The sequence below is a fragment of the Octopus bimaculoides genome, chromosome 5, assembly GCF_046866305.1.
Source record: "Octopus bimaculoides isolate indiv1 chromosome 5, ASM4686630v1, whole genome shotgun sequence".
NCBI classification, from domain to species: domain Eukaryota; kingdom Metazoa; phylum Mollusca; class Cephalopoda; order Octopoda; family Octopodidae; genus Octopus; species Octopus bimaculoides.
Genome location: NC_142932.1, coordinates 2,974,763 through 2,999,737, shown reverse-complemented (window position 1 = coordinate 2,999,737; position 24,975 = coordinate 2,974,763). Strand labels below are relative to the sequence as shown.

Genomic DNA, 24,975 nt, shown 5'->3' with positions numbered 1-24,975 from the left:
CATGTACACCATAAAATCCATTTCAGTGCTGCCCAACATGTCTGTTGAAATCACCAGCCATGATAATAAGGTCTTTGTCATCCATCATTAATGCAATCTGCTGAAGGGTCTCATAGAAATGGCTCCTTTGTTCATCTACCATATGCTGACATTATTGCTACAGTTGTATAATCGAATACTAATCTTAGGTTAACAATTCTATCACACCTCTATCATTTTATCTACCCATTTCACTGCTGAGACTATGTCTACAGTACCTATGCCTTCACTGTTACCTTCCTAGAAGATTTTGTGCCCCTATTCCTTGCCTATGAGGAGTCCAATAGAGGCTCTCCTCCTTATCTCTAGCACACAGCACATCTACATACTTCCACTCTAATATTTCAACTATCTCACCTGAGCAAGCTTTCATTGTACTGATGTTGATCATAACAGTCCTAAAGATACGGCCTCTGGAAGAATGAGTGGAGATCTTGGGTATTGTTTTAAATTCCTGAAAAGATGTTTGCAAGCACCTGCTAGCAGGTGGTGAGTCTTTGGATGTGTTTTGGGAAACAGGTATTTATTGCTCAATGAATTCGGTTTGTGAGTTCCAATGTTTTGAGGTCACTATTATTCATAGCTCTGTGTGAGTCAAAGTAGTAACACCTGCCAGGATTCCAACTATGGTTAATTAGCATGTCACAGAATTTCCTCCAGAAGAAGGACTAATGTACTGGGGCATTGTCCTGATGCGAGAAGACCCCTTTCATCAATTTTCCTGGGTTTAATCTTGATAACCTTTCATAACCGCTTCAGCAAGTTGGCATAGTAATCTCCATTAATGGTGTGGCCCATTTGAAGATATCCAATAAATGCAATGCCTTTTGCATCCCAAAAAACTGAACCCATCACCTTCCCTGCAGATGAAATGACCTTCACCTTCTTTGGAGCAGATGAGGTGAAATCTTTCCATTGCATGGATTGTTTGCTTGTCTCTGACCCAAAGTGATGAACCCAACACTCATCCTGGGTTAGGAAATGTTCAAGGAAACTAGCTGGACCTGCCTGAAACAATGTGATATTTTCCTGTAATGTGGTCAGCTTAGTGCGCTTTTGATCAGATGTCAGAAGATGTGGCACCCACCAAGCAGAAACCTTCATCATGCCTAGTTCATTGTACAGAATATTCTCAATTTTCTCAAAAGATATGCTAATAGCATATGTTATTTGATTTTTAGTCAATCACCTGTTTCTTCAGTTGTGGTAGTTGCAGGATGTCCAGACGTTGGATCATCTTTGAGATTCTCCCTTCCCCTCCTAAGTTCAGCTGCTCACTTTGGATGAAGCTGGAGCATCATCCCCTAATGTAGTAATCTTGTCAGCATGATTATCCATCGGGACTAAACCCTTTTTCTGCAGGTACTTGATAACACCACGATGCCAAATTTTGTCAATTTTCTAGAGAAGTCATTAATAGATACTTTTGGAATCTTCTTTGAACAGTCAGATGTCAGTTTACCTGGAAAGAAACAATGTAGTTTTTAATAAGAAGAGTTGAAATTAATGCATGCAAGGTTTCACAGCTCTTGCATCATTCCTTCATAGTCAGTCTGTGAACTTTTCAGCCCACCCTCGTAGTAGAGTATATTTGTGTTTCATATTGAAGATTCATCTCAGTACACGAAGTTTTTCAACATCCTTATTTGAGCTTTCCTGATCAATGATGTCCATTAAAATGTGATGGATTTGGGAAGCTATGCTGTTTTTGTCCTTCACATAGGCATTAACAGAGACTGAAAGCTGGCCATAAACAATTGTGAATTTGTGTTACAGACTCAGTTTGCTATGTGTTTACATGCTACAGGAGCTTACACTCTGTACAATGCTGTTTATTCAATATACAAATTATTCTTGCTTGTATTGCTTTCAACTCAGTAGATCTGAGGGTAATTATCAGGCAAACATATTAATAAAGGATTTGGATAACAATAGTAGTAGTAGTAGTAGCAGTAGTAGTAGTAGTAGTAGTAGTAGTAGTAGTAGTAGTATATGATCTGGTCTATCAGCCCTTCAACCAGTAAGCCAACAACCTAACAACTCAGTCATCTACTGTCCTGTAAATTGAGATGGCTTACACCTAAAAGTAAAATATAAAAAGAATCAAATTTTTAAAAATAGATAAAAAATAATAAGCAAAATCTATAATGTAAGATACATGCATAAAAGTTGCAAGGTATCTAATTGCTATTGGTATTGATTTAATCCCCTTGTCTCAGTCCAGAGCTTTCATCTCTCCTGTTTACCTGCTGTGTTTTGAAAAGCTACACAGACAGGATGAAAAAAAAGCAAGAATCAATGCTGCAGTTAATGAGGAAAGTAGATAGCTATTTCTCACAGGGCCTTTAATGGATATTATTATTATTAGGGTGATGGATTGGTACAATCATTAGAACATTGGGAAAAATTACTTAGCAGTACTTGTCCTGGCTACTTATGTTCTGAGTTCAGTTTCTGCTGAGGTCAATTATGCCTTTAATCCCTTCTGTCCTTCAAAATTACTGGCCTTGTCCCTAAATCAGAAGCCATTGGACAAAATGCTTAGTTATATTTCTCCTGGTTCTTTATGTTTTGAGTTCAAATCCCAACAAGATCAACTTTGCCATTCATTTTTTTAGAGGTTGACAGAATAAAGTAAGGCTAAGTACTGAGTTTGATGTAATTGACTAATTCTTCCTCCTAAAATTGCTGGTCTTGTGTCAGCAATTGTAGTAGAAGAGCTGGCAGAATCATTAGCCTGCTGGGCAAAATGCTTAGCAACATTTTGTCTGTCTTTACGTTCTGAGTTCAAATTCTGCCGAGATCGCCTTTGCCGTTCATCCTTTCAGTGTCAATAAAATAAATATCAATTGAGTGCTGGAGTTGATGTAATTGACTTACTCACACTCTGAGATTGCTGGCCTTGTACCAAAATTTGAAATCATCATCATCATCATCATTATTATTATTATTATTATTATTATTATTATTACTACTATCCTACTACTACTACTACTACTACTACTACTACTACTACTACTATACTATTAGTACTACTACTACTACTACTACTACTACTACTACTACTACTACTACTACTATTATTATTATTATTATTATTAGTCAAGATGAAGAGTGCGATTTTAGATGTTTTATTTTTTGAACAATATTTCGACAGAACGTCTGTCTTTCTCAAGTTCAAACCAAAAGGTGATTGAAAATACAAAATTTTGAATTTTCAATCACCTTTTGGTTTGAACTTGAGAAAGACAGACGTTCTGTCGAAATATTGTTAAAAAAATAAAACATCTAAAATCGCACTCTTCGTCTTGACTATTTACCTTCATGAAGAGTTACGTCAATCCTTTTTTTAAAATATTATTATTATTATTATTATTATTACTACTACTACTACTACTACTACTACTATTACTATTATCATTATTATTATTATTATTATTATTATTATTATTATTATTATTTCTTATTATTATTATTATTATTATTGTTACTACTACTACTACTATTATTACTATTATTATTTTATGTTTGACTTTTGTTTTGCATTTGTACAAGTTGGATCCAAGTCTCACCCTGAGACCTCAAGAGACAAGTTAGAAGTTCATGTAGGTGTTATGCCTAGGGTACCATATATTTGGATTTGTACAGTTTTGTTCTAGTGAATGTTTAAGAAACCATAAGAAAATTATGTGTTTGTTTTAAAATTTGAGATCACATAGACAGTATTTTACGTAGGATATGGGCAGTTCCCATGAGCACTATCTTTTGAACTTCAGCCATTTTGGGGTTTCCTGGTATCTGAGCTAGGTAGTAATCAGCCCATTTCGCTGTCATTCCCAGGGCACCTATGACAATAGGTATTGTTTTCGTCTTCAGATTCCACATTTTGCTAATTTCTATTTCAAGATCTTTATATTTGCTCAGTTTTTGGTAGGTCTTGACAGATACGTTTATATCGATTGGGACAGTCATATCAATGAGGAAGCATGATTTTTGTCTGAAGTCTTTCAGTATGATGTCTGGCCTATTTGCGTCTATCTTTCTGTCAGTTTGAATGGTGAAGTTCCAGAGGAGTGCAATGTGATCATTTTCAAGTACTGGGGGTGATTTGTGTTCCCACCAGTTTTTGTCATGGGGCAAGTCCAGGTTTTTGCATATTACCCAGTGAATATATTGTGCAGCTCTATCATGCCTGTTGAGATACTCTGTAGGCGCAAGCAGACTGCACATGGAGGCAACATGATCGATGGTCTCATTTTGTTGTTGGCGTATATGACATAATGGGGAGCTGCCGTTCTTTAATATGTTGGCCTGGTAGTTCTTTGTAGGTAGGCATTGATCTTGGGCTGCTATGATAAACCCCTCTGTTTCTGATTTCAAGCCAGAGGCCATTAACCATTGGTGGGTAAGGGCTTTGTCAATATCTGCATTATTCGCTCTCTTTGGGTATTTGCCATTGAGAGGTTTTCCATGCCATTTTTCAGTCATATTATTATTATTATCATTATTATTATTATTATTAGTATTATTATTATTATTACTACTATTACTACTACTACTACTATTATTATTATTATTATTGTTGTTCAGTAGTTTTATTTTTATAACGTGCTTTCACTTCACTACCGAGCACAGCTCTGTGCACCTTGGGAATGTGCTGTGGTTTGCTGTGGTGCTCTTATGTTTACTGTATTGAAAGTGTTTTGCATAGAATGTGTGCAGTACCAAGGATGAGCCACTTCCTGGAAAGTTCCGAGAATGGTACTTCCTGAAAAGTTCTGAGGAGGAACTACTTCCTGGAAAGATCCGATGGTGGTGCTTCATGGAAATATCCGAATATGAGCCTATTCCTGGAAAGTCCCGAGGATTTCCTGGAAAGTTCCAAGGATGAACCACTTCCTGGAAAGTTCCGAGAATGAGCCACTTTCTGGAAAGTTAAATGATTTACTGGAAGGATCCGAGGTTGAGCTACTTCCTGAAAAATTCCGAGGATGAGCTACTTCGTGGAAAGTTCCGAGGATTTCCTGGAAAGATCCTAAATGAAGCACTTCCTGGAAAGTTCCGAGGATGAGCCATTTCCTAGAGAGATCCAAGGATAAGTTATTTCCTGGAAAGTTCTGATGGCTTAATGGAAATATCCTGGAAAGTTGTAAGGGCTTATTTGAAAGATCCGAGGATGAGTAACTACCTAGAAAGTTCCCATGATCGGACTTCCGGGAAAGTTCCGAGGGGGTTACTTCCTGGAAAGTTCCGAGGATGAGCAATTTCCTGGAGAGTTCCGTGGATTTCCTGAAAAGTTCCAAGGATAAGCTACTTTCTGGAAAGTTCCGATGATTTCGTGGAAATATCTGAGAATGAGCCACTTCCTGGAAAGTTCCGATGATTTACTGGAAAGATCCGAGGATAAGTTGTTGCCTGGAAAGTTCCGAGTGTTTCATCGAAATATCCGAGGATTTCCTGGAATGTTGCGTTGGTTTATTGGAAAGATCGGAGGATGAACTACATCCTGAAAAGTTCCGAGTGTTTCCTGGAAGAATCTGAGGATTAGCTACTTCCTGGAAAGTTCCGAGCTCTTCTTGGAAAGATCCGAGGATGAGCCACTTCCTGGAAAGTTCCGATTATTCCTGGAAAGTTCCGGTGATTTCCTGGAATGATCCGAGGATGAGCTAGTTCCTGGAAAGATCCAATGGTGGGGCTTCTTGGAAATATCCGAGTATGAGCCTCTTCCTGGAAAGTTCCGTCGATGGCACTTCCTGAAGAGTTCAGAGGTTTTCCTGGAAAGATCCGACTATGACTCACTTCCTAGAAAGATCCGTGGATGAGCTACTTCCTGGAAAGTTCCAAGGATGGTAGTTTCTGGAAAGTTCCGAGGATGAGCTACTTTCTGGAAAGATCAGATGGTAGGGCTTCCTGGAGATATCCGAATATGAGCCGCTTTTTGAATTTATTAATCAAATATATACACATAATATATTCAATGCTGAATTTTTTATTCCTGTCTCAATACGTGTACCAAAACAACCCAGTAGTATTCCCGCTTCTTTGATGAAGATATATACAGATAAACTCCATTCCCTTTGCTTGGTCAGATCCGTAGAGTGTTCGTTTTTGGTAAGGTGAGAATTGTGTTTATTTATATATGTTTTCTTGAACAATACTATGCTGATGAGTGGAGTCTAGATTCATTCTAGTAATTGCGAAATCGGTCGATACATAGTTGAGTTATTTAAAAGAAAGTTGGTCTTCTTCTTCTGGTTGTTTTCCTCACATTCGGTACTAAATGTGTTTATTTTGGGAAGTCCAGTGTGTGGCATTATTCTGTAGTAATGCCCCTTATATAAATATAAACGAGTAATTATATTCTTGGGAATAGAAATTTTCCTTATGAATTTTTTTACACACTGGCTTCCTGATAAAATTCTTGTAAAAGATTGTTATCCCTTTTTGAATTTATTAATCAAATCATCTCATCATCATCTTCGTTTAACGTCCGCTTTCCATGCTAGCATGGGTTGGACTATTTGACTGAGTACTGGTGAAACCAGATGGCTACACCAGGCTCCAATCTGATTTGGCAGAGTTTCTACAGCTGGATGCCCTTCCTAACGCCAACCACTCAGAGAGTGTAATGGGTGCTTTTACATGTCACCCGCACGAAGGCCAGTCGGGCGGTACTGGCAACGGCCATGCTCAAAATGGTGCAATTTATGTGCCACCCACACAAGAGCCAGTCCAGGGGCACTGGCAACGATCTCGCTTGAAAATCCCACAAAGGCCAGCCAGGCGGCACTGGCAACGGTCACGCTCAAAATGGTGCATTTCATGTGTCACCCGCACATGAGCCAGTCTGGGGGCACCGGCAAGGATCTCGCACGAGAATCCTACGATGGCCCCGCACAAGAGCCAGTCCAGGGGCACTGGCAATGATCTCGCTCGAAAATTTTTTCATGTGTCGCCCACACATGAGCCAGTCCAGGGGCACTGGCAACGATCTCGCTTGAAAAATTTCATGTGTCACCCGCACATGAGCCAGTCCAGGGGCACTGGCAACGATCTCGCTTGAAAATCCTACGACGGCCCCGCACAAGAGCCAGTCCAGGGGCACCGGCAATGATCCCACTCGAAGGTCCATACACATGCTGCGGGCACAAGTGCCAGAAAGGGGACGCTGGGCACAGGTGCCATCACGATTCCGATTTCGCTTGCCCCAATAAGTCTTCGCAAGCTGAGTTTTGTGTCTAATGAAGAAGACGGCGTTGGCATGGGTGCCAGTCATCGAATTTAACTCGATTTCGATTTCACTTGCCTCAACAGGTCTTTGCAAGTGGAGTTTGGTGTCCAATGAAGGAAGGTATGCATAAGTGGACTGGCTGAAGCCATAGATTTAGGTCTCACTTGGCTTGCTGGGTCTTCTCACGCACAGCATATTTCCAAAGGTCTCGGTCAGAAGTCATCACCTTGGTGAGGCCCAATGTTTGAAGGTCGTGCCTCACCACCTCATCCCAGCTCTTCCTGGGCCTACCTCTTCCACAGGTTCCCTCAACTGCTAAGGTGTGGCACTTTTTCACACAGCTATCCTCATTCATTCTCGCTACATGACCATACCAGCGCAATCGTCTCTCTTGCACATATATATATATATATATATATATATATATATATATATATATACATATTTATACATATGTACATATATATTTACATATATATACATATATATATGTATATAAATATACATAGATATATATATATGTATATAAATATACATAGATATATATATATGTATATAAATATACATAGATATATATATATGTATATAAATATACATAGATATATATGTATATATATACATATATATATGTATATATATATATATATATATATGTATATATATATATACATATATATATGTATATATATACATATATATATGTATATATATATATATATATGTATATGTATATATATATATATATGTATATGTATATATATATATATATATATATATGTATATATATATATACATATATATATGTATATATATATACATATATATATGTATATATATATACATATATATGTATATATATACATATATATGTATATATATACATATCTATATATGTATATATATACATATCTATATATATATATATATATACACATGTATATATATATATGTATATATATATAATATATATATGTATATATATAATGTATATATATGTATATATATAATGTATGTATATGTATATATGTATGTATATATATATATATATATATATATATATATATATATATATATATATATATATATATATATATATATATATATATATATACATGTATACATATATATACAGTGTACATTTAATCACATAAGAGGTATCCGTCATAGGATTCCTGGCATGCTAGAAGGAATAGCCAAAGTCCCTCCAGGAGATAGATGATAAATGTTTTTATTTTTCTTTCCCTTCTAATTTTATCCCTAATAGTGGTTTGGATTTTGTCTATTCCTTCTAGCGTGACAGGAATCCTATGACAGATACCTCTTATGTGTTTAAATGTACACTGTATTTATATGAATAATATATAGTCTATTGACTAATTTTTCTACATGTAGGCCACTGGTAGTAGAAATTTCTAAAATTTTTATTACCCTGATGTTATTAATTATATATATATATATATATATATATATATATATATATATATATATATATATATATATATATATACATGTGTATATATATATATATATATATATATATATATGCACACACACATGTGCCAGAGTGGCGGTGTGGTAAGTAGCTTGCTTACCAACCACATAGTTCCGGGTTCAGTCCCACTGCATGGTACCTTGGGTAAGTGTCTTCTATTATAGCTTCGGGCTGACCAGAGCCTTGTGAGTGGATTTCGTTGACAGAAACTAAAAGAAGCCCATCGTATGTGTGTGTGTGTGTGTTTGTGTGTCTGTGTTTGTCCCCTCCCCCCACCATCGCCACTTGACAACCAATGTCGGTGTGTTTACGTCCCCATATCTTACCAGTTTGGCAGAAGAGACAGATAGAATAAGTACCAGGCTTACAAAAAATAAGTCCTGGGTCCATTTGTTCGACTTAACGCAGTGCTCCAGCATGGCTGCAGTCAAATGATTGAAACAAATAAAAGAATACACATATATATATACATGCATGCACACACACACACACACATACGTATGTATTTGTGTTTCCACGTGTCTTTATATTGACACTGTTTGAACCATAGAATCATTTCTTCACATCTTCCATGAAAGTGTAGCTCAGCACTTTTATCAGTTTCAAAATTTGAAGACCAGCCAATTAAAAATATCTTAGTTGAAACAACAACAGGAAGGACTTCCAGTCATAGAACACTCAATAAATATCTTCCGACCCATGTCAGTATGGTAAAAATAGATGTGAAAAACAACACAGCTCCTCTCACTCTGCTTTCCCTATACATCGATAATGTTGAACAATAATGAGGATTTTAACTCAGGGAGTTGAGGGATGAAACTAAATAACATATATACTCTCTTCTCCCACCATGCCTGCCAACTCCCACCCACTCACTCACTCTTGTTAATAATACTCCTTAATGCTAACAAGCTACTGATTAGTATAGGATATGAAACTGCATGTTCGTACTTGCAGTCATAACTGCCTCTCCTTTATATATTAGTGTCCCCTTGGGATCTTGTTTCCCCTCTCTCATTCTGTTTCTCTCTTCCTCCCTCACTCTCTCTTTCCCTTTTTGTCTTTTTTTTTATTCAAGATTGGGAGGAGTTTTGTTTTGGTTAGCTGTTAATAGTTTAGATTATATCTATGTGCATGTCTCTTTGTGTGTGCTTGTATGTACAAGTTTTATAACGTATCTGTTTATATGTGTATGTGCTTTGTGTGGAGAAGAGAAGGGGCAGCTGTAATTGTTTTTACTTGCAACTGTTTTGTGGTACAAATATCGATTTGATTTAAAGGATGGTTTACTGGAGAATGATGTTGTGTATGTATATGCATATGTGCATACATACATACATGCATGCACATGCCTTAAAATAGGTCAACCGAATGGAGAACGTGTTTTTTAACAATGTTTTTTAGTGTAGTGTTTTCATTCAAAGAGGAAATGATTGAGCTTCCATGCAGTAGCCCTAGTTTCTAGAAATAGCAGCAAAATTGCCTCAAATCATGTTATTTTTAAGAAGAAAAGAGAGAACATGTCAGATAATTTAGTCCCTGGCATACAAAAGGTTCATTGCTGAAACACCTTTAATAATAGATCTATCCAATCTGGATTGGACAGGGTCTAAACAACAGCTTGAGTTGGTGAGTCAATAAGCTGCCACTTTAGCAGTTGATGGATTGGCAAAGGAAGGGGAAAGGGTTGAAACTGGTTACTGGCGCTGCATTCTATTAAAATCAAAGGCAATTACCTCGCAGCATCATAATCCATCTATTTGTAAATAGATGCCTATTGTGTACTACTGCTCTCTGTTTTAAAGTAGCGAATGTTGCATAGAAATTAAGGAATTTTCCATTAGTTTGTAGAAGTGAACTCAACTTTTGCTACAGTAAGTGGGAGTGTAACTTGAAGAGGGTACGGGCTCCTTTTGTTTGATTTGCCTAAGATACATTGAATCCACCCATTGGATAGTGAATGCCCAAGTGGATAATGAAAAATCTCTGCCTCCACCACTAGATTCAAGGTGAAAGGAAATTGCTCATAACTTGTTTGGGATATGACTTAGACAGAAGATGGCCTTTCCACACATGGCAAGACATCCAAGCCTAGTCAGAAGAAGAAGAAGGAACTACAACTCAGTTTGGAATCTGGCTCTAATACCTGTAAAAGAATCATTTCGCTATTGGCACATAATGGGCCAGTGGTGGCATTAAATTGAGTGACAGTATCTACTTTCCAATGGGCTTCCATGCAGTTTCTATCTTCCTAATTTCACTCACATGGTTTGTGTCAAGGTGCTGTACAGCAGGATCCAACTTGGAATCACAAGCTTACAAAGGAAATTGCTCTACCATACAGCCGTACCTGAAAATTGTTACAGTTGATGTAGATTCTGAAGAATTAGAGGTTCATATGTATTATAGAAACGCATCTGAAGAAAATGAGCTGAAATAAGGCATTGATTTTCGATATAACAGCTTACACATAATGTTATATTACTAACATTAGGAAAGGCAAAGGGTATATAGGATGGAATGTGGAACAGTAGTATCAACAAAAGGGTTTCACTGTAGATACAGCTTCCATATGGTCTTGTGCCTCTGAATCCAGCTAGCTCTTATTCTCATGCAGCCAACGTTGAGTGGTATATTCCCTACTAGGTAATGACTTAGCAGCTATAAATGATAAAAGCTTACTATCATCAATATCTGATGATAAGTTGAGAAATGCTAAAGTTATACCATTTAGTCTACATTTCGAGTTCGAATACAAATAGGATTCACTCTGCCTTTTAATCCCTCCGTTGTCATTAACATTAGCACCAGTGATACACTAAGATCGATTTAGCCACTTCCATACAAATCTGTGGCCTCCTACCAATGTAAAATTGTTTTAGGACAAGGCACCGAATTAGCTTTGTTTGCAGAGAATGAAACTATAGCTGGGTTGAAGAGAATATCTCTTTATTACTGGTAGTTACTTTTATTCACACTCACTCACCTGCCCACACTCTTTCTGCATAGCAGTTGTTGTTTGTCATACAGATTCTCTCTCTCTCTCTCTCTCTCTCTCTCGACCACACTGGAGCAAGAGAAAGAGAGAGTGGGAAACAGCAAGGGTACAAAAGAGAGCGAGAGGGAGATGGTGGTGAAGTGCAAAGACATTCTCACAAGGAAACGGGGATCAGAATATAATTGGGAATGGTAAAGAAAGAGAGAGATAGGTGATGGCAAGTAGCAGAGCATACCCCCAAGGTATGGACAGCATATATAAGTGGCAGGGTATTGCCAAAGAAGCATAAGGGCCAAGAGTAGTGCAGTGACTGGTGAACACCTGGGTATAAAGAGGGGGTGAGGATTATGGGATAGCAGTGATACAGTGAGCAGGGCCATAAGGACAGGACAAGATATAAGCCTAGTGCATGGAGAGGAAATGAGAGGAAGGGAAGAGATGTAGTTTGGTTGGTTGGGGTAGGATGTGTGTGGAAAGTTTTGTTGTTATGTGTTGGTGAAACACACAGCACTTCTAGAACTCAGTTTCACTGATGTCCAGACTGAGTTCTAGCTGCTGCAATATGAAAGATATCTCAAGATAATCTCTATGACTCATACAAGTGGTAGAATTTATCTGTTTCCCACTTTAATTCTGGCACTTGGTTGATTTTAATGGAGCCCACTGTGTTGCAATCATTCAGACTAGTTCTTCCTCTCTTCCTCCTACACCAGACTCAAGATCACTTTAAAATATCATGGACACCACCCTTCCTCCTTTGAATAAGATATTTTTTTTTTAAAACCATTCACAAAAAGCCTCTGACATTCATCCATCTAATATTTGGGACAATCTTCTTGATTCGAGGAAATCTTTTGTTTTGATTCCCCAAATAGATTACAGTATAATTATAATTCTGTTGGTGTCATAAAGAAAATTCTTTTACTTTTTTGAAATAGTTGATAAAATGTAAATTGTTCGTGAATATGTTATATAATAAACCATCAGAAGGCATAAGAGCCACAATGCAACATGCACTACAAACAAAAACATATATAAAGAAAATGTATGAATTGTTAATTGGGAACCATTGAGCTACATAAATGAAACATTCAACATTCAATTTTATAACAATCTCTTGTCACTTCCTTTCTCTGTGTAGCAGTGGCTCACAGACTCACTGATTAGATTTCCCTTTAAAAATATAAATATTTAATGAAGCAGCTATTGTTTGCACTTATGAAAGATAATGTGTTTTACGAGAGAATAAAAATTAAAGTATCTATAAAAAGAGAAAGAAAAACACCTTTCTATCCATTACGCAGTATTTAAAAGGTTTGTTGATGATAGGTGTGGCATTCATTTAGTTATGAATGAAGCATACACTTCCATTAATTTCTATTTGGTAATATGTGTTCTAATGAGGCGATTACATATCATAACATGTAATTTATTAAATGCAATATATATCTATGTAAATATTTATTAAACTAAAATTTTTTTTTTTTTTTACATAATTAAATTTTTATGTTTTTACATGGGCTGGTCTTTTTTTTTTTTTTTTTTGTCTGAGTTATTTTGTCGATTTCTTCTCACTGAAGGAATTGAATTTTGGTGATTATTTTCTTTAACCATTACTTTCCCTAATAGTTGCTTTGTTTACTACCAGGTACATTAATGGCTATAATCTGCATGTGTCATCATAATTATTTCATGTCCAATTTGCCTGGATTTGACAGGTCTTCTCCACCACTGCATCACATCTATTGCGCTACTTTTTAATTTTCTTCATGAGATTTAGCATCCTAAGACTAACCTTCAGCATTTCTGTTCTTATCTTTCTAAGTGTTCCTCATCCCCATGTCCATATTAGTTCAATTTTCTTTTTTACATACTGCAGTCAGTTCCTCTTACACCCAGATTGATAGCAAAGAAAGAGACATTTGTAATGATCAAAGACCATTAACCAAACTTTGCTTCTAACCCCAAATGCCATTTGATCAACCTTGCAAAGTCTGAGATTGGCTTCGTAAGCAAGTAGCTGATTAGAAGGATCAACAATGAGGCCTCACTCTCTGGTATAACACCAACAAGGTCATCACATGGTTTAAAACCAACAGCAGCAGGAGTAGATCAAGGTTTACCTAATTTGATATTGTGGATTGTTGCCTGTCTGCATCAAAGGTGTTATTGTATAGGGCACTGGATTTGGTAGTATCTATACTGAGATTAGAGATGAAGATGAAAGCATTATCATGCATGCCAGAAAGACTCTACTCATCAACAAGGGTTTGGCTTGGACCAAATGCTCTAGACCAGAAGGCTCATTTGATTTAGCAAGGGGGGCATTTCATGAGGCTGACGTGTATGATTTTATTGGGTGTTTATTTTTTTTTGTCCTGAGCTTACTTAATAAGTTCCCTTCTACTAGCTTTGCTCTCTACAGGTACAATGCTTTGACAATATCAAGAGGAGTGAATTATCATACATGCAATAGACTTAGGAAGGACCTCCCTTTCCATGAATTCTCTTGAGCCCAAGATCACAATAGAAACCAACACGAAGACAGTTAATTTTCTTCATATGACATTGAACTTGGAATCCAGTGCCTATAGGTTCTTTAGGAAACTGAATGAGAGGCTGACATACGTTAACACAACTTTCTGTCATCCAGCCATAGTGTTCAGGAACCTAGTAAAGGGGGTCAGCAGAAAAATCTCTAGCTTGTCTTCAAGTAAACAGTTTTGATGTCACTGCCCCCTACTATAATGAAGTTCTAATTGTCAGCAGCTTTAAGGATAGGATTAGTTACATGCTAGATCCTAACCCCTTCTAAGAAAGAAAAAATGCACCACCAGAAAGTTTTGTGGTTCAGACCCACTTTCTCCCTAAAGAGAAGTAAGTTTTTCTTTAGATTAGTGGATAAATACTTTCCTCATATGAATAGGTTCTGTAAAACTTTTGATTGTCATACCTGAAGAGTTTCTTTTCGCTGTGCACCTAATGTGAAAAAATATATCATTAAGTAGGCCCACACCTGAAGCAGAGTTAGAATGCTCATGCAGAGGCAACATAGAGACACTTGTATATGAGGCAGGGGTAACATCAAAGAGCCCCAGTGTCAAATATGGGAAAGTTTATGGACACAACAGAATGTCCTTACAGAGCCAAATTTAACATTTTATTAATGAAGTAAATAAGTGTTATTATCATGGATGCTGTTCCAAATGCTAGTCTGCAAATGAGGTATATCATCTTGTGTAGAACAGGCATAAGTAAACAGAGATGTTTCTTCAGTAAAAATCTCAAATAATTGACTGTGTGTTATGTAATGGATAAATAGCTAATTAAAATAAAGCCTGTATTATGTAATAGAGTAAATATTTATTTAAAACAAAGCCTGTCATCAATAATTAAAAAAAAAAACCTCTCCTCAAAATGATATTTCTCCCTTCAGTGCTCTAACATACTCTTTGTATTAACAGTGAAGAATGTCTAAGAAGCCCTTTGACTGCAGGTAAAATTTTACCTACCTTTAAATTTGAGACTGCCATTAACAAATTTCTCTACAACCCTATATGAAAGAAAAAAGGTTCAAGCCTTCAAACCAAGCAAGTAATTTAATATAGATTAGATACCTATCAATTTGTAAAATTAAAGGGACATTAGTTTTTTCAGTACATATGTGTACTGAAAATACCTGCAAGTGTACAGGTTCTTGTACACTTGCAGTTCACTCTGAATATTAAAAAGACCCCTTACCTGCTCCACTGTCACAGAACCTGCTAGAAATATGAACTTAATCTCCTTTAAATCACTTAAAATCATTTTTGAAAAAAATACAAGGATACATTAAATAATGTATTTACATTATTTACATTTGATGGATATTTGTCCTCAACGTTTTGGCTGATATACCCTCCAGCCTTCATCAGGTGTTTTGGGGAAATTTCGAACCTGGGTTCTCATTCCTAAGGTATTTTTCGATGTTGGATATATGGCGTAGTGGTTAAGAGCACGGGCTACTAACCCCAAGATTCCGAGTTCGATTCTAGGCAGTGATCTGAATAATAATAATAATAATAATAATAATAACATCGAAAAATACCTTAGGAATGAGAACCCAGGTTCGAAATTTCCCCAAGACACATGATGAAGGCTGGAGGGTATATCAGCCGAAACATTGTGTTAACAACAAACAAGATGAGGACAAATATCTGTCAAATGTAAATAATGTAAATAATTCCTCATCTCTTAAATATAGAACTGTATTAAATAATGTAGTTTATAGATATATTGTGTATAAAAAACAAAAGAAAAGGTGATGGTCCAGGCCAGAATTCCTTTGAAGTCTGCTTAATCATGGTTGACCTAGTGTTCAGCAACAACAATTTCATTCGTTTTGACTTTCACTAAATTGGCATTTGCTAACATAAGCCTTTTCTATTAGTCTCTATAAATTTTCACCCTACCTTGCTTTGGATCCATAATTGCTGCAGATTTTGGCCTGCAACAGTTTAAATAGAACATTGATGGTATCAAGCTCTCCAGCTGTTAAGAACAGTGAGACTAGTGAGTTTGATGTCATTAGTGTTCATGGAAATTATCTCTTCCTCCAGACTTAGCAAATATAAAAGAAATGGGCTTGCTACTGTTTCTTATAGTGTCTTAGATGGGACCTACACCAATTCAGATCAGCCACAGCTGATTTCTTCTAGAAAGAGAGAACTGGTACTTTATTAATTGACCTCTTGGGCAGGACTACTCCCTCATTTATTGAACCTCGAAAGAATGAAAAGCAAAGTCAATGTCAGTGGAACTTGAACTCAGAATGCATAGAGCTAGAATGTCTCAAAGTATTCTATATGATGCTCTAATGACTCGCAATATGCAGCCCATGAGGTCTTGTAATCATCAATGGTTTAATTAAATCTGTTTTTTGAAGAAGTTTTCTGTAGAGCTTCCCAATTAAGAGGTCCCCATAGGAACATTGTGTATATGTACATATGTGAGTCTTTAAAACATGTAATCACATGACTATCTATCAGCTCTCAAACTGAAAATGAAGCAATGGTTTTTGCCATGTGTTAATTGATGCTCTACAGAACAGCTTGCCACCCTGTTTGTCGGTCACAGGCGTGCACGCACACACACACGCACACACACACACACCAACCACCTTACTACAATAATCATCCACCCACTTATTCACCTATCTGCTGTCAGTCACTACTTTACTCAGTTTCTCTCTCTCTCTCTCTCTCTCTCTCTCTCCAGCTAAAACTGGCCACAACTATTTTTTCAAGCACTTTAAATGAACTGGTGATGTTGATGACAACGGTAGTGCTGTTGGTGATGCTGATGTTGGTGAGAGTGGTGGTGTTGTTGTTGTTGTTGTTGTTGGAGGTGGTGAGTGTGAGAGGAGGTGCCAGAGAAACAATTGATTTTATTTTGTCCTCTTGTGATTGGATTGATATAAGCCAACTGTCCAAATTGGACTTGGGGTGGGAGATGAGTCGGGTAGAGGTGGATTTGGGTGTGCAAATGTTACAGTGGGCAGGGGAGAGGGTGGACGTGAGACACTCACACACACACACACACACACACACACACACACACACACATAGTGAGTAAAAGAGAAAGAGAGAGAGAGACAGAGACAATGACAATAGGTGGAGTGTGAGTGATAAGAGTGAATGGTTAATGAAGAGCATAAATAGGAAAAAAGCTCATGAAAATAGTGATCTGAGGAGCCGATGATGAGGATGATGATGATGATGATGACAGTGATGATGATGACAGTGATGATGATGGTGATGAAGATGATGATGGTGATGATGGTGATGATGATGGTGATGATGATGACAGTGATGATGATGACAGTGATGATTATGATGGTGATGATGATGTAATGATGATGATGATGATGATGATGATGGTGATGATGATGATGGTGATGATGATGATGATGATGGTGATGATGGTGATGATGATGATGATGACTGATGATTATGATGGTGATGATGATGATGATGATGACAGTGATGATTATGATGATGATGATGGTGGTGAGGATGACTGTGGTGATGATCATGATGGCTGTTACATATGATGTTGATGGATTTTCTATGCAACAATCAAAAGCAAATGAATGAATGAATAAATAAATACACTGAAAGAAAATCTGCAACCTTTTTGTACGGTGGGTGGTGGCGGGGAGTGGACGTTTATTTATTTTTTTTTACTTTGTGTTCATTTATATTTGTTTATCTGTTTGTTGTATATCCTTTTATCATTGTGATAAATTTGATGTTTACTGATGTGTTTATGTATATCTCTTGCTCTCTCTCTCTCGCTCTCTCTCTCTCTCGCTCTCTCTCTCTCTCGCTCTCTCTCTCTCTCTCTCTCTCCACAAATGCATACATGCATTTACTTCCACACAATCATATAAGATTACTCATAAACCCATTAACACACCCTCACAAACTCATGCACACACACACATACACACACACACACACACACATACACACACACTGATACAATCACACACACACACTCTCTCTCTATACTCTCATTCATTCACTCAAACATAGAAATATACACATATTGTATACAGTCACTTTAATCCGACACACACATTGGTACACCCATACACACATATATACACACTATACTACATATTACACATTGTCATCAATATGTGATGGAAGGTATTCCATACTTGTCCAGGTGGGTGGTGGAAAGGGGTAAATCAGGTTATGTATGTGTTTTATTTCTGTTTCTGTTTTTTTCTTGAATTTCCATCTATCCATCAATAGAAGGAAGAAATATATGTACATATGTGAATAGATATGTATATATACATGTATGTATGTATGTATGTATGTATGTATGTATGTATGTATGTACGTACGTATGTATGTATGCATGTATGTATGCATGTATGTATGCATGTATGCATGTATGCATGTATGTGTGTGTGTATGTGTGTGTGTGTCTGTCTGCTGTATGTGATAGCGGCAAAGGTACAATTGACAGAAACAGTAAATGTTTATGAGAGCATGTTGACTGGACCAGACTGGATAGGATCAGGCTAGACAAAGCCACCAAACAAAATTGACCAGACAAAACAAATGCACATCTGATCTAAACTAATACTGTGGGTTTGGATGTTCAGTCACCACAAGCATACCCTGCCTCTTGATTATCTAACTGTCTGTCTAACTAGCTAGATAGCCATCCATCTATCTCTCCATTTGTCTACCCTTCCATCTAACTATCCTTTCATTTATCTACCCTTCCATCTATCTATCTTTCTATCTGTCAATCTTTATATCTATTTATCCTTCTATCTATCCATCTATATATCTATCCTTCTATCTGTCCATCCACTTATCTATCAGTTGAACTGTCTTATCCTTCTACCTGTTCATCTATCTGTCCATTTTTCTATCCATCCCTCTCTCTCTATATATATATATATATATCCACCCATCCATCCAGGTAGCTAACATTTCATCCTTTTATTTATCTATCTTTCCATCCATTCATCCAGCTAGCTGACTATCCTTCCATCTTTCCATCCATCCATCCATTTTTCCATCCATCTATCCACCTTTTTGATAGACTGATTTAAGATTTTTACTTCAAACTTTGTTTCTCTTCCACCCATCATAACACACATTCACGCGCCACTCTCACACACATGCACACCCCATACACACTCACACACCAGATACACATCCATCACGTCACACACACCACACACACCAGATACACATCCATCACGTCACACACACACCACACACACCAGATACACATCCATCACATCACGTTACACACACACAAACTGTCCATTATTTGAAACACTGCACGGAAGTACCAGGATCATATTTTATTTAATCAAACTTGGATACTAGCCTAAACTTCCCTGGATTTTCCATGATTTATTCTAAATCTTTCTTGGACCTTTACTAACTGAACTTCTCTTAGGTCTTTCTTGGATCTTACCCTAAACTTATCCTGGATCTCTGCTAGCCCTTAACAAGAGATCTGTCTTATCCGTTTCCGGAGTTTACCTGCACTTGTCTTTTTTTCTTTTATTTTTACACTTCTTGATTTAAAAAGTTATAATCAGTTGGGTGGGGGGTATTATTTTTAATTTGTGTGTGTATATGTATATGAATTTCTCTTATCCTTCGTTCCAGGCACCTTTCTTTTTATGTCCCTACTTACCCATCCCCTATTTCTTTCTTACTTTGCTGGCACATCCTCAATATTGATGACAATACCTTGCCTAAGATCTTTCACCAAATGTTTGGGCCTTCAAGATGTTCTGGTCGTTAAGGGGTAATTAAATGATTTTTTTTTTTTTTTCATTTTTACATGCTGACATTTTTTGTTAAATATTTATTTTAACATTTTTGTTAATAATTGTTGTTGCTGTTGTTGTTGTTGTTGTTGGTGGTGGTGGTGGTGACACATGCCTAGTGGTTAGAATGTTCATGAGTTTTAGAAGGCTCACATAAGGTTACAAGTTTGATTCCTGGACTGGTTGGTACATTGTGTCTTTGAGCAAGCCTCTCCATTTCACTTAATTCCAGTCTACTCAGTTGAAAATGAATACCAGCCCCGTACTAATACAGCCCTTGCCACCTCCAGCTGTTCCATCCTCATTATTTCACTGAATCAAGGGCAGGGGATCCAAGCAGATGCCTTTGCTCACAAAAACAATTAGCAAAAACATGGTACTTGCTACTAGGTCATCCTCACATGTGGATGATTGCTATATTTTTGTTTGTTTATTTGCTTTCTGTTTAGTTTTTTTTTTTTTATCAAAGGTTAATTGTGATTATTAATCTCCTGGTCATCCTTGACTGGGGTGTCCTTGTCTTGTTTAAAATGAAAAAGTGTGATGTAGATGAGATTTAGCTTCTATGTTTAGCAGGTCAAATGACCACAAGTGACTCATTCCTTCCCTCATTAAATTCTCTAAGGCTTATGTGAATGGCAGGTGTGGTGTAGCACCAGACAAAAGATCTTACTGTAATATAATTTCAACCCTTTATTTTCACCATCATCATCATCATCTCATCTTCATCATAGTCGTATTAGATCCACTTTTCCTGCATCGGTCGAACAGGTCATCAGTTCTTATTTGTAGTTTTTGTTTTAGATAAGTCAGAGGACCAGATCTCACTTGTATGTTCCATATTTGACCTGGTTTCTATTGTTGAATTCCCCTCCTAACACCAACCACTTTATAGAGTGTACTGAGTGTATTTTATTGTAGGACCAGCACATGATGTGTGTTCAAATTCTATCAGTATTCACTTTCTCTTTCTTGACATACAATAAACAGCAGTGCAATGTTGAGGTTGATCCCACTAACTCTCCATAAATGATATAAACCTAAAGGATATAAAACCCTTAAAAGACTAACCTTTTCTTATAAAGTTACAAGATAGTTCAAGACTTAAAACCAAAGCAACAATTTAAAATTACCTTTCTATGAATTTGTTAAATTAGCAATTCATTATTGTTTTCAGCACAGATGTATCACCACCACAGAATCGTTTGTATTGAGTACTTGCTACTGATACTAAAAAGTTTCCTCTACTACTGATCTAAGATACTCGGGCCATGACCATCTCGTCTTGTTTTTTATATTTATTTCTTATCTTTTGCAAAACACTGTGTTAAGAATATTTGTCTTGCCTATGCAAATATGAGAAAAGACATAAAATGGTAATGTTGATGCAGGTACCCTGTTATACTTTATCTAATGTCTCCTTTTTTTTTTAAGAGAGTAGAATGTGGTTCAAGGAAGATTTAGCTGTTGTTTCTAGCAAGTTGAGTGTGTTGGCTCATGTAGTTGTCGGTTGAATGATTGTGATCCGCAGAGAGATTCCACTGTTTAAACATGGTTGAGAGCCACATTACACACTCTTGATATGCAGTACCATATTATTGGAGATTCACTGCCTATCATTCTCAGTTGAACAGCTTGTCTGAAATTTGTTTTTGATTATAAACATTGTTGAAAACACTTGTTCACAATGATAAGTGGATGTGAACAGCAAAAGGCTTTCCACATATTTTCTAGACATATAATTTTTGTTTAGTTGGTTGTGTTTACTTCAAAATTTCTGTTTTTTTACAAGCTTCACATACCCCAGTTCGAGAATCCCTGTTTTAGACTCTCAGTGTGAAATGCTATACGTTGCTGATGAGATTAGCTTAAGGCCAAAACATGCCCAGGTAAATAGTATTTAGTTTTTTCCTAACCTATTATATATATATATATATATATATTTAAGAATTTAAGGAATGGAGAAAACGCATGTTATAATTGCATACTTTATTCCTACATATGTTTCAAAGGATTACAACCTGTGTGATCCATAGAGATCTTTGATATTAAAATTGTAACCTTCTCATCAGGGAAAGCATGGGAATCATCTTAAATGTAAGACATTATGACCGATTATGTTCTTTGCTACATTGGTTTCTATTAACCCATTTATTCTATCAGAAGAATTTTTATTCATTAAGATAGAAGAAATACACATAATTATATATATATATATATATATTCAATTCCATCATAGGCAAATGGAAACCGGCAACCATGAACCATATAACCCAATACTACTTGGTTAGGGTTAGGGTTCAGTGACTAAACCAGCCCTCAACTAGTCTTGCCTAGTGAAGAGAATGTGTGGGCATACAACAAAATTTAAAAAGCAAAATCTGCCAAAGGTTGGTGAGCTCCTTGAGAGCTATTGATACTTATATCCGAGGGAAGAAGTGGATGTCGTCAGGGTTATCAAGCCCAGTGGAACACTTGAATGAGAGTTTGACTCATATTTATTTAATCTCATACTGGACCATTTGGGACCAAACAATGTATAGAGAAAGTCAAGACTGAGAGGAGTGAAAAATATTGGCAAAAAATTTCATGTACCCCACTGCAATACTGCTATGGGAATAACTTGATATTCAAATAATTTATCATTATATTATATTACATTAGTTCAGATCCCAATACAGCTCACTTTGCATTTCTCCTGTGAGGATCAATAAATGAGTTCCAATTAATTAAGGGAATTGATTCAATTAATTATATCTCATCCTTATAATTTATGATCTTTAACCTTCTGCCATGTGAAGATCTATAATGTAATCATGTTACATTTATAAATAATTATATACCCATAAAGTTTTGTCATATTTTGCTTCCTTAAATCATATTTGACAGTCTCTTCTCAGTTGAATGTATCTGTGTGTGTGTGTGTGTGTGTGTGCACACGTGTTTGTATTGACGTGTTTAGCCCTTGGTCAGTTTTGATTAAACAGACCTATGATCAAAGTGTTCCAATCATGACCATTCCATTATATTTCAGACAACATTTCCAGAACTACATTATCCAATTTGTTCTTCCTATTTTAAGATAAGATGTGGTTTAAGGAGAATTTTGCTACTATTTCTATCTTCTCAAGCTACCATGTACAGGCTCCCACTGTTGATTCGGTATGTGTACAGTGTCTGTTTCTACAAGCCAAATAGCAAATGGATCCTTTGTCAGTTTCAACAATGAGTATTCCAGTTATTCAGTCAAATGAACTGTCTTTACGACCTCCATCCTCACGGCTATATCACTTATACATCTGCATTTGTATGCACAGGTCTTAAGCATACTTTTACAGATACAAGGTCAGTCTTTTCTTTGGGAAACTGGTGGTTGCTTATGCATGAATGTCTCCTTTCTCCTTGCTATGAATGTTTACTTAAAGAAAATGTCATCAACCCATGTTGACACAGCTTAGGATCAGTGTTGTCACTGGCATTGTTGACAGAGTGTAAAGAACCAAAATAAACACCACAAAGCATCTTGCCTGAACTGTTTGCAGTTCTACCTATCTGTCACCCTAGATAGGTACATTTTTATCAACCCCAAAAGAATTAAAGACAAAGTTGACCTTGGCTTCATTTGAACTCAGAGCCCAGAGCGATAGAAGAAATACTATGACACATTCTATCCAACACTTAGCCAATTCTACCATTTCCCCACCTATTTGTTCTAATTATATTGAAGTGAAAGTGGCTCGTTATCCCACAGACATTTGCATTCTTAACATAGTCAAATCTTCATGTAGAATCACTGTAAGACAGAGTGTCCCAGAGGTAACCTTTTGCCATCTAGCCAATAGACTTCCATGTAGAGAAATAGTAACCAAATCTCCCTTAAATCACATCTTAAAATAAAAAAAGGTATACATCAGGTGATGAAGACTTTGAAACTATGTCTGAAGAAAGGACAGGATTATGTCAGTTGCAATACCTTTGATTATTGGTATAGTCATGTGTGAAGGGGCACAGAACCTAGTGGTCAGGGTGCTCACCTCACAACCATGGAGACCTGGACCAGGCAACATATTGTATCTATGAGCAAGGCACGCATTTTTCCTGTCTGTTTGGCTTTACATGAGTACCAGCCAGGTACTGGTGCCACTCTCTTTTCCTCCAACTGTCACATCATGGATGTTGCTAAGGTAAAGGTGATGGAGACAAGAATGTGAGGGTGTCATCTGATCGTGACAGCTTAGTTATCTAAAAAAAAACACCTAACAAAAAACACAATACATGTCACCAGACCATATTATTGGCACTGTACAGCCAGCATATAATGTAACAATAGTATATGCTAGTTGTACTTGTACTACTGATCTTCTCAGTCAGAGTGGACCTGGGGCTAGACAACAACACACACACTCTCTCTCTCTCATTACAACTCTATTGACCTTTATTTATTTGTGTTCTATTTTTCTTCAAGACAAGGTTTATCTAGGTCACTGCTAGAAAAACATCCACCACCAGACCAGCAGGAAGACCAAGAGCTGACTCCAGATTTTGAAGAAGGGTCCAGGTAGTGTACCTCCTCCTCTATCTCCTACTTTATTTTTCTTCTTGCTACTGACTTATCACCTGTTCTTGTCTAGTTGGATTTTACCTTTCATCTTTTCAGGGTCAATAAAATAAGTACCAGTTAAATACTGAGATTGATGTAATCAACTAGCTCCTTCCTCAGAACATTCCGGCCTTGTGCCTAGAGTAGAAAGGACTATTATTATTACTATCGCGACTATTATTTTTATTTTCATTATTAAGGCAGCAAGCTGGAAGAACCATTGGAGCATTAGACAAGATGTTTAGCAGCATTTCTTCTGGCT

General features: G+C 36.7%; 1 protein-coding gene across 6 annotated transcripts in view; it reads left to right on the top strand.

Annotated features, from left to right (window-relative positions):
• Window positions 1-24,975, top strand: part of LOC106872974 (primary cilium assembly protein FAM149B1) — a 127,050-nt gene that overhangs the window by 63,127 nt on the left and 38,948 nt on the right. For 3 of the 6 annotated variants that reach the window (XM_052967988.2, XM_052967992.2, XM_089351929.1), the window contains 2 exons: window positions 19,950-20,091; window positions 24,579-24,671. In XM_052967988.2, coding sequence (XP_052823948.1) covers window positions 19,964-20,091; window positions 24,579-24,671 — 221 coding nt within the window. In that variant the 5' untranslated portion in view covers window positions 19,950-19,963. Of the gene's footprint in view, window positions 1-18,208; window positions 20,092-21,923; window positions 22,003-24,578; window positions 24,672-24,975 lie in introns of those variants that run through there. The other 3 variants (XM_089351928.1, XM_052967991.2, XM_052967990.2) reach the window with 3 other exon arrangements.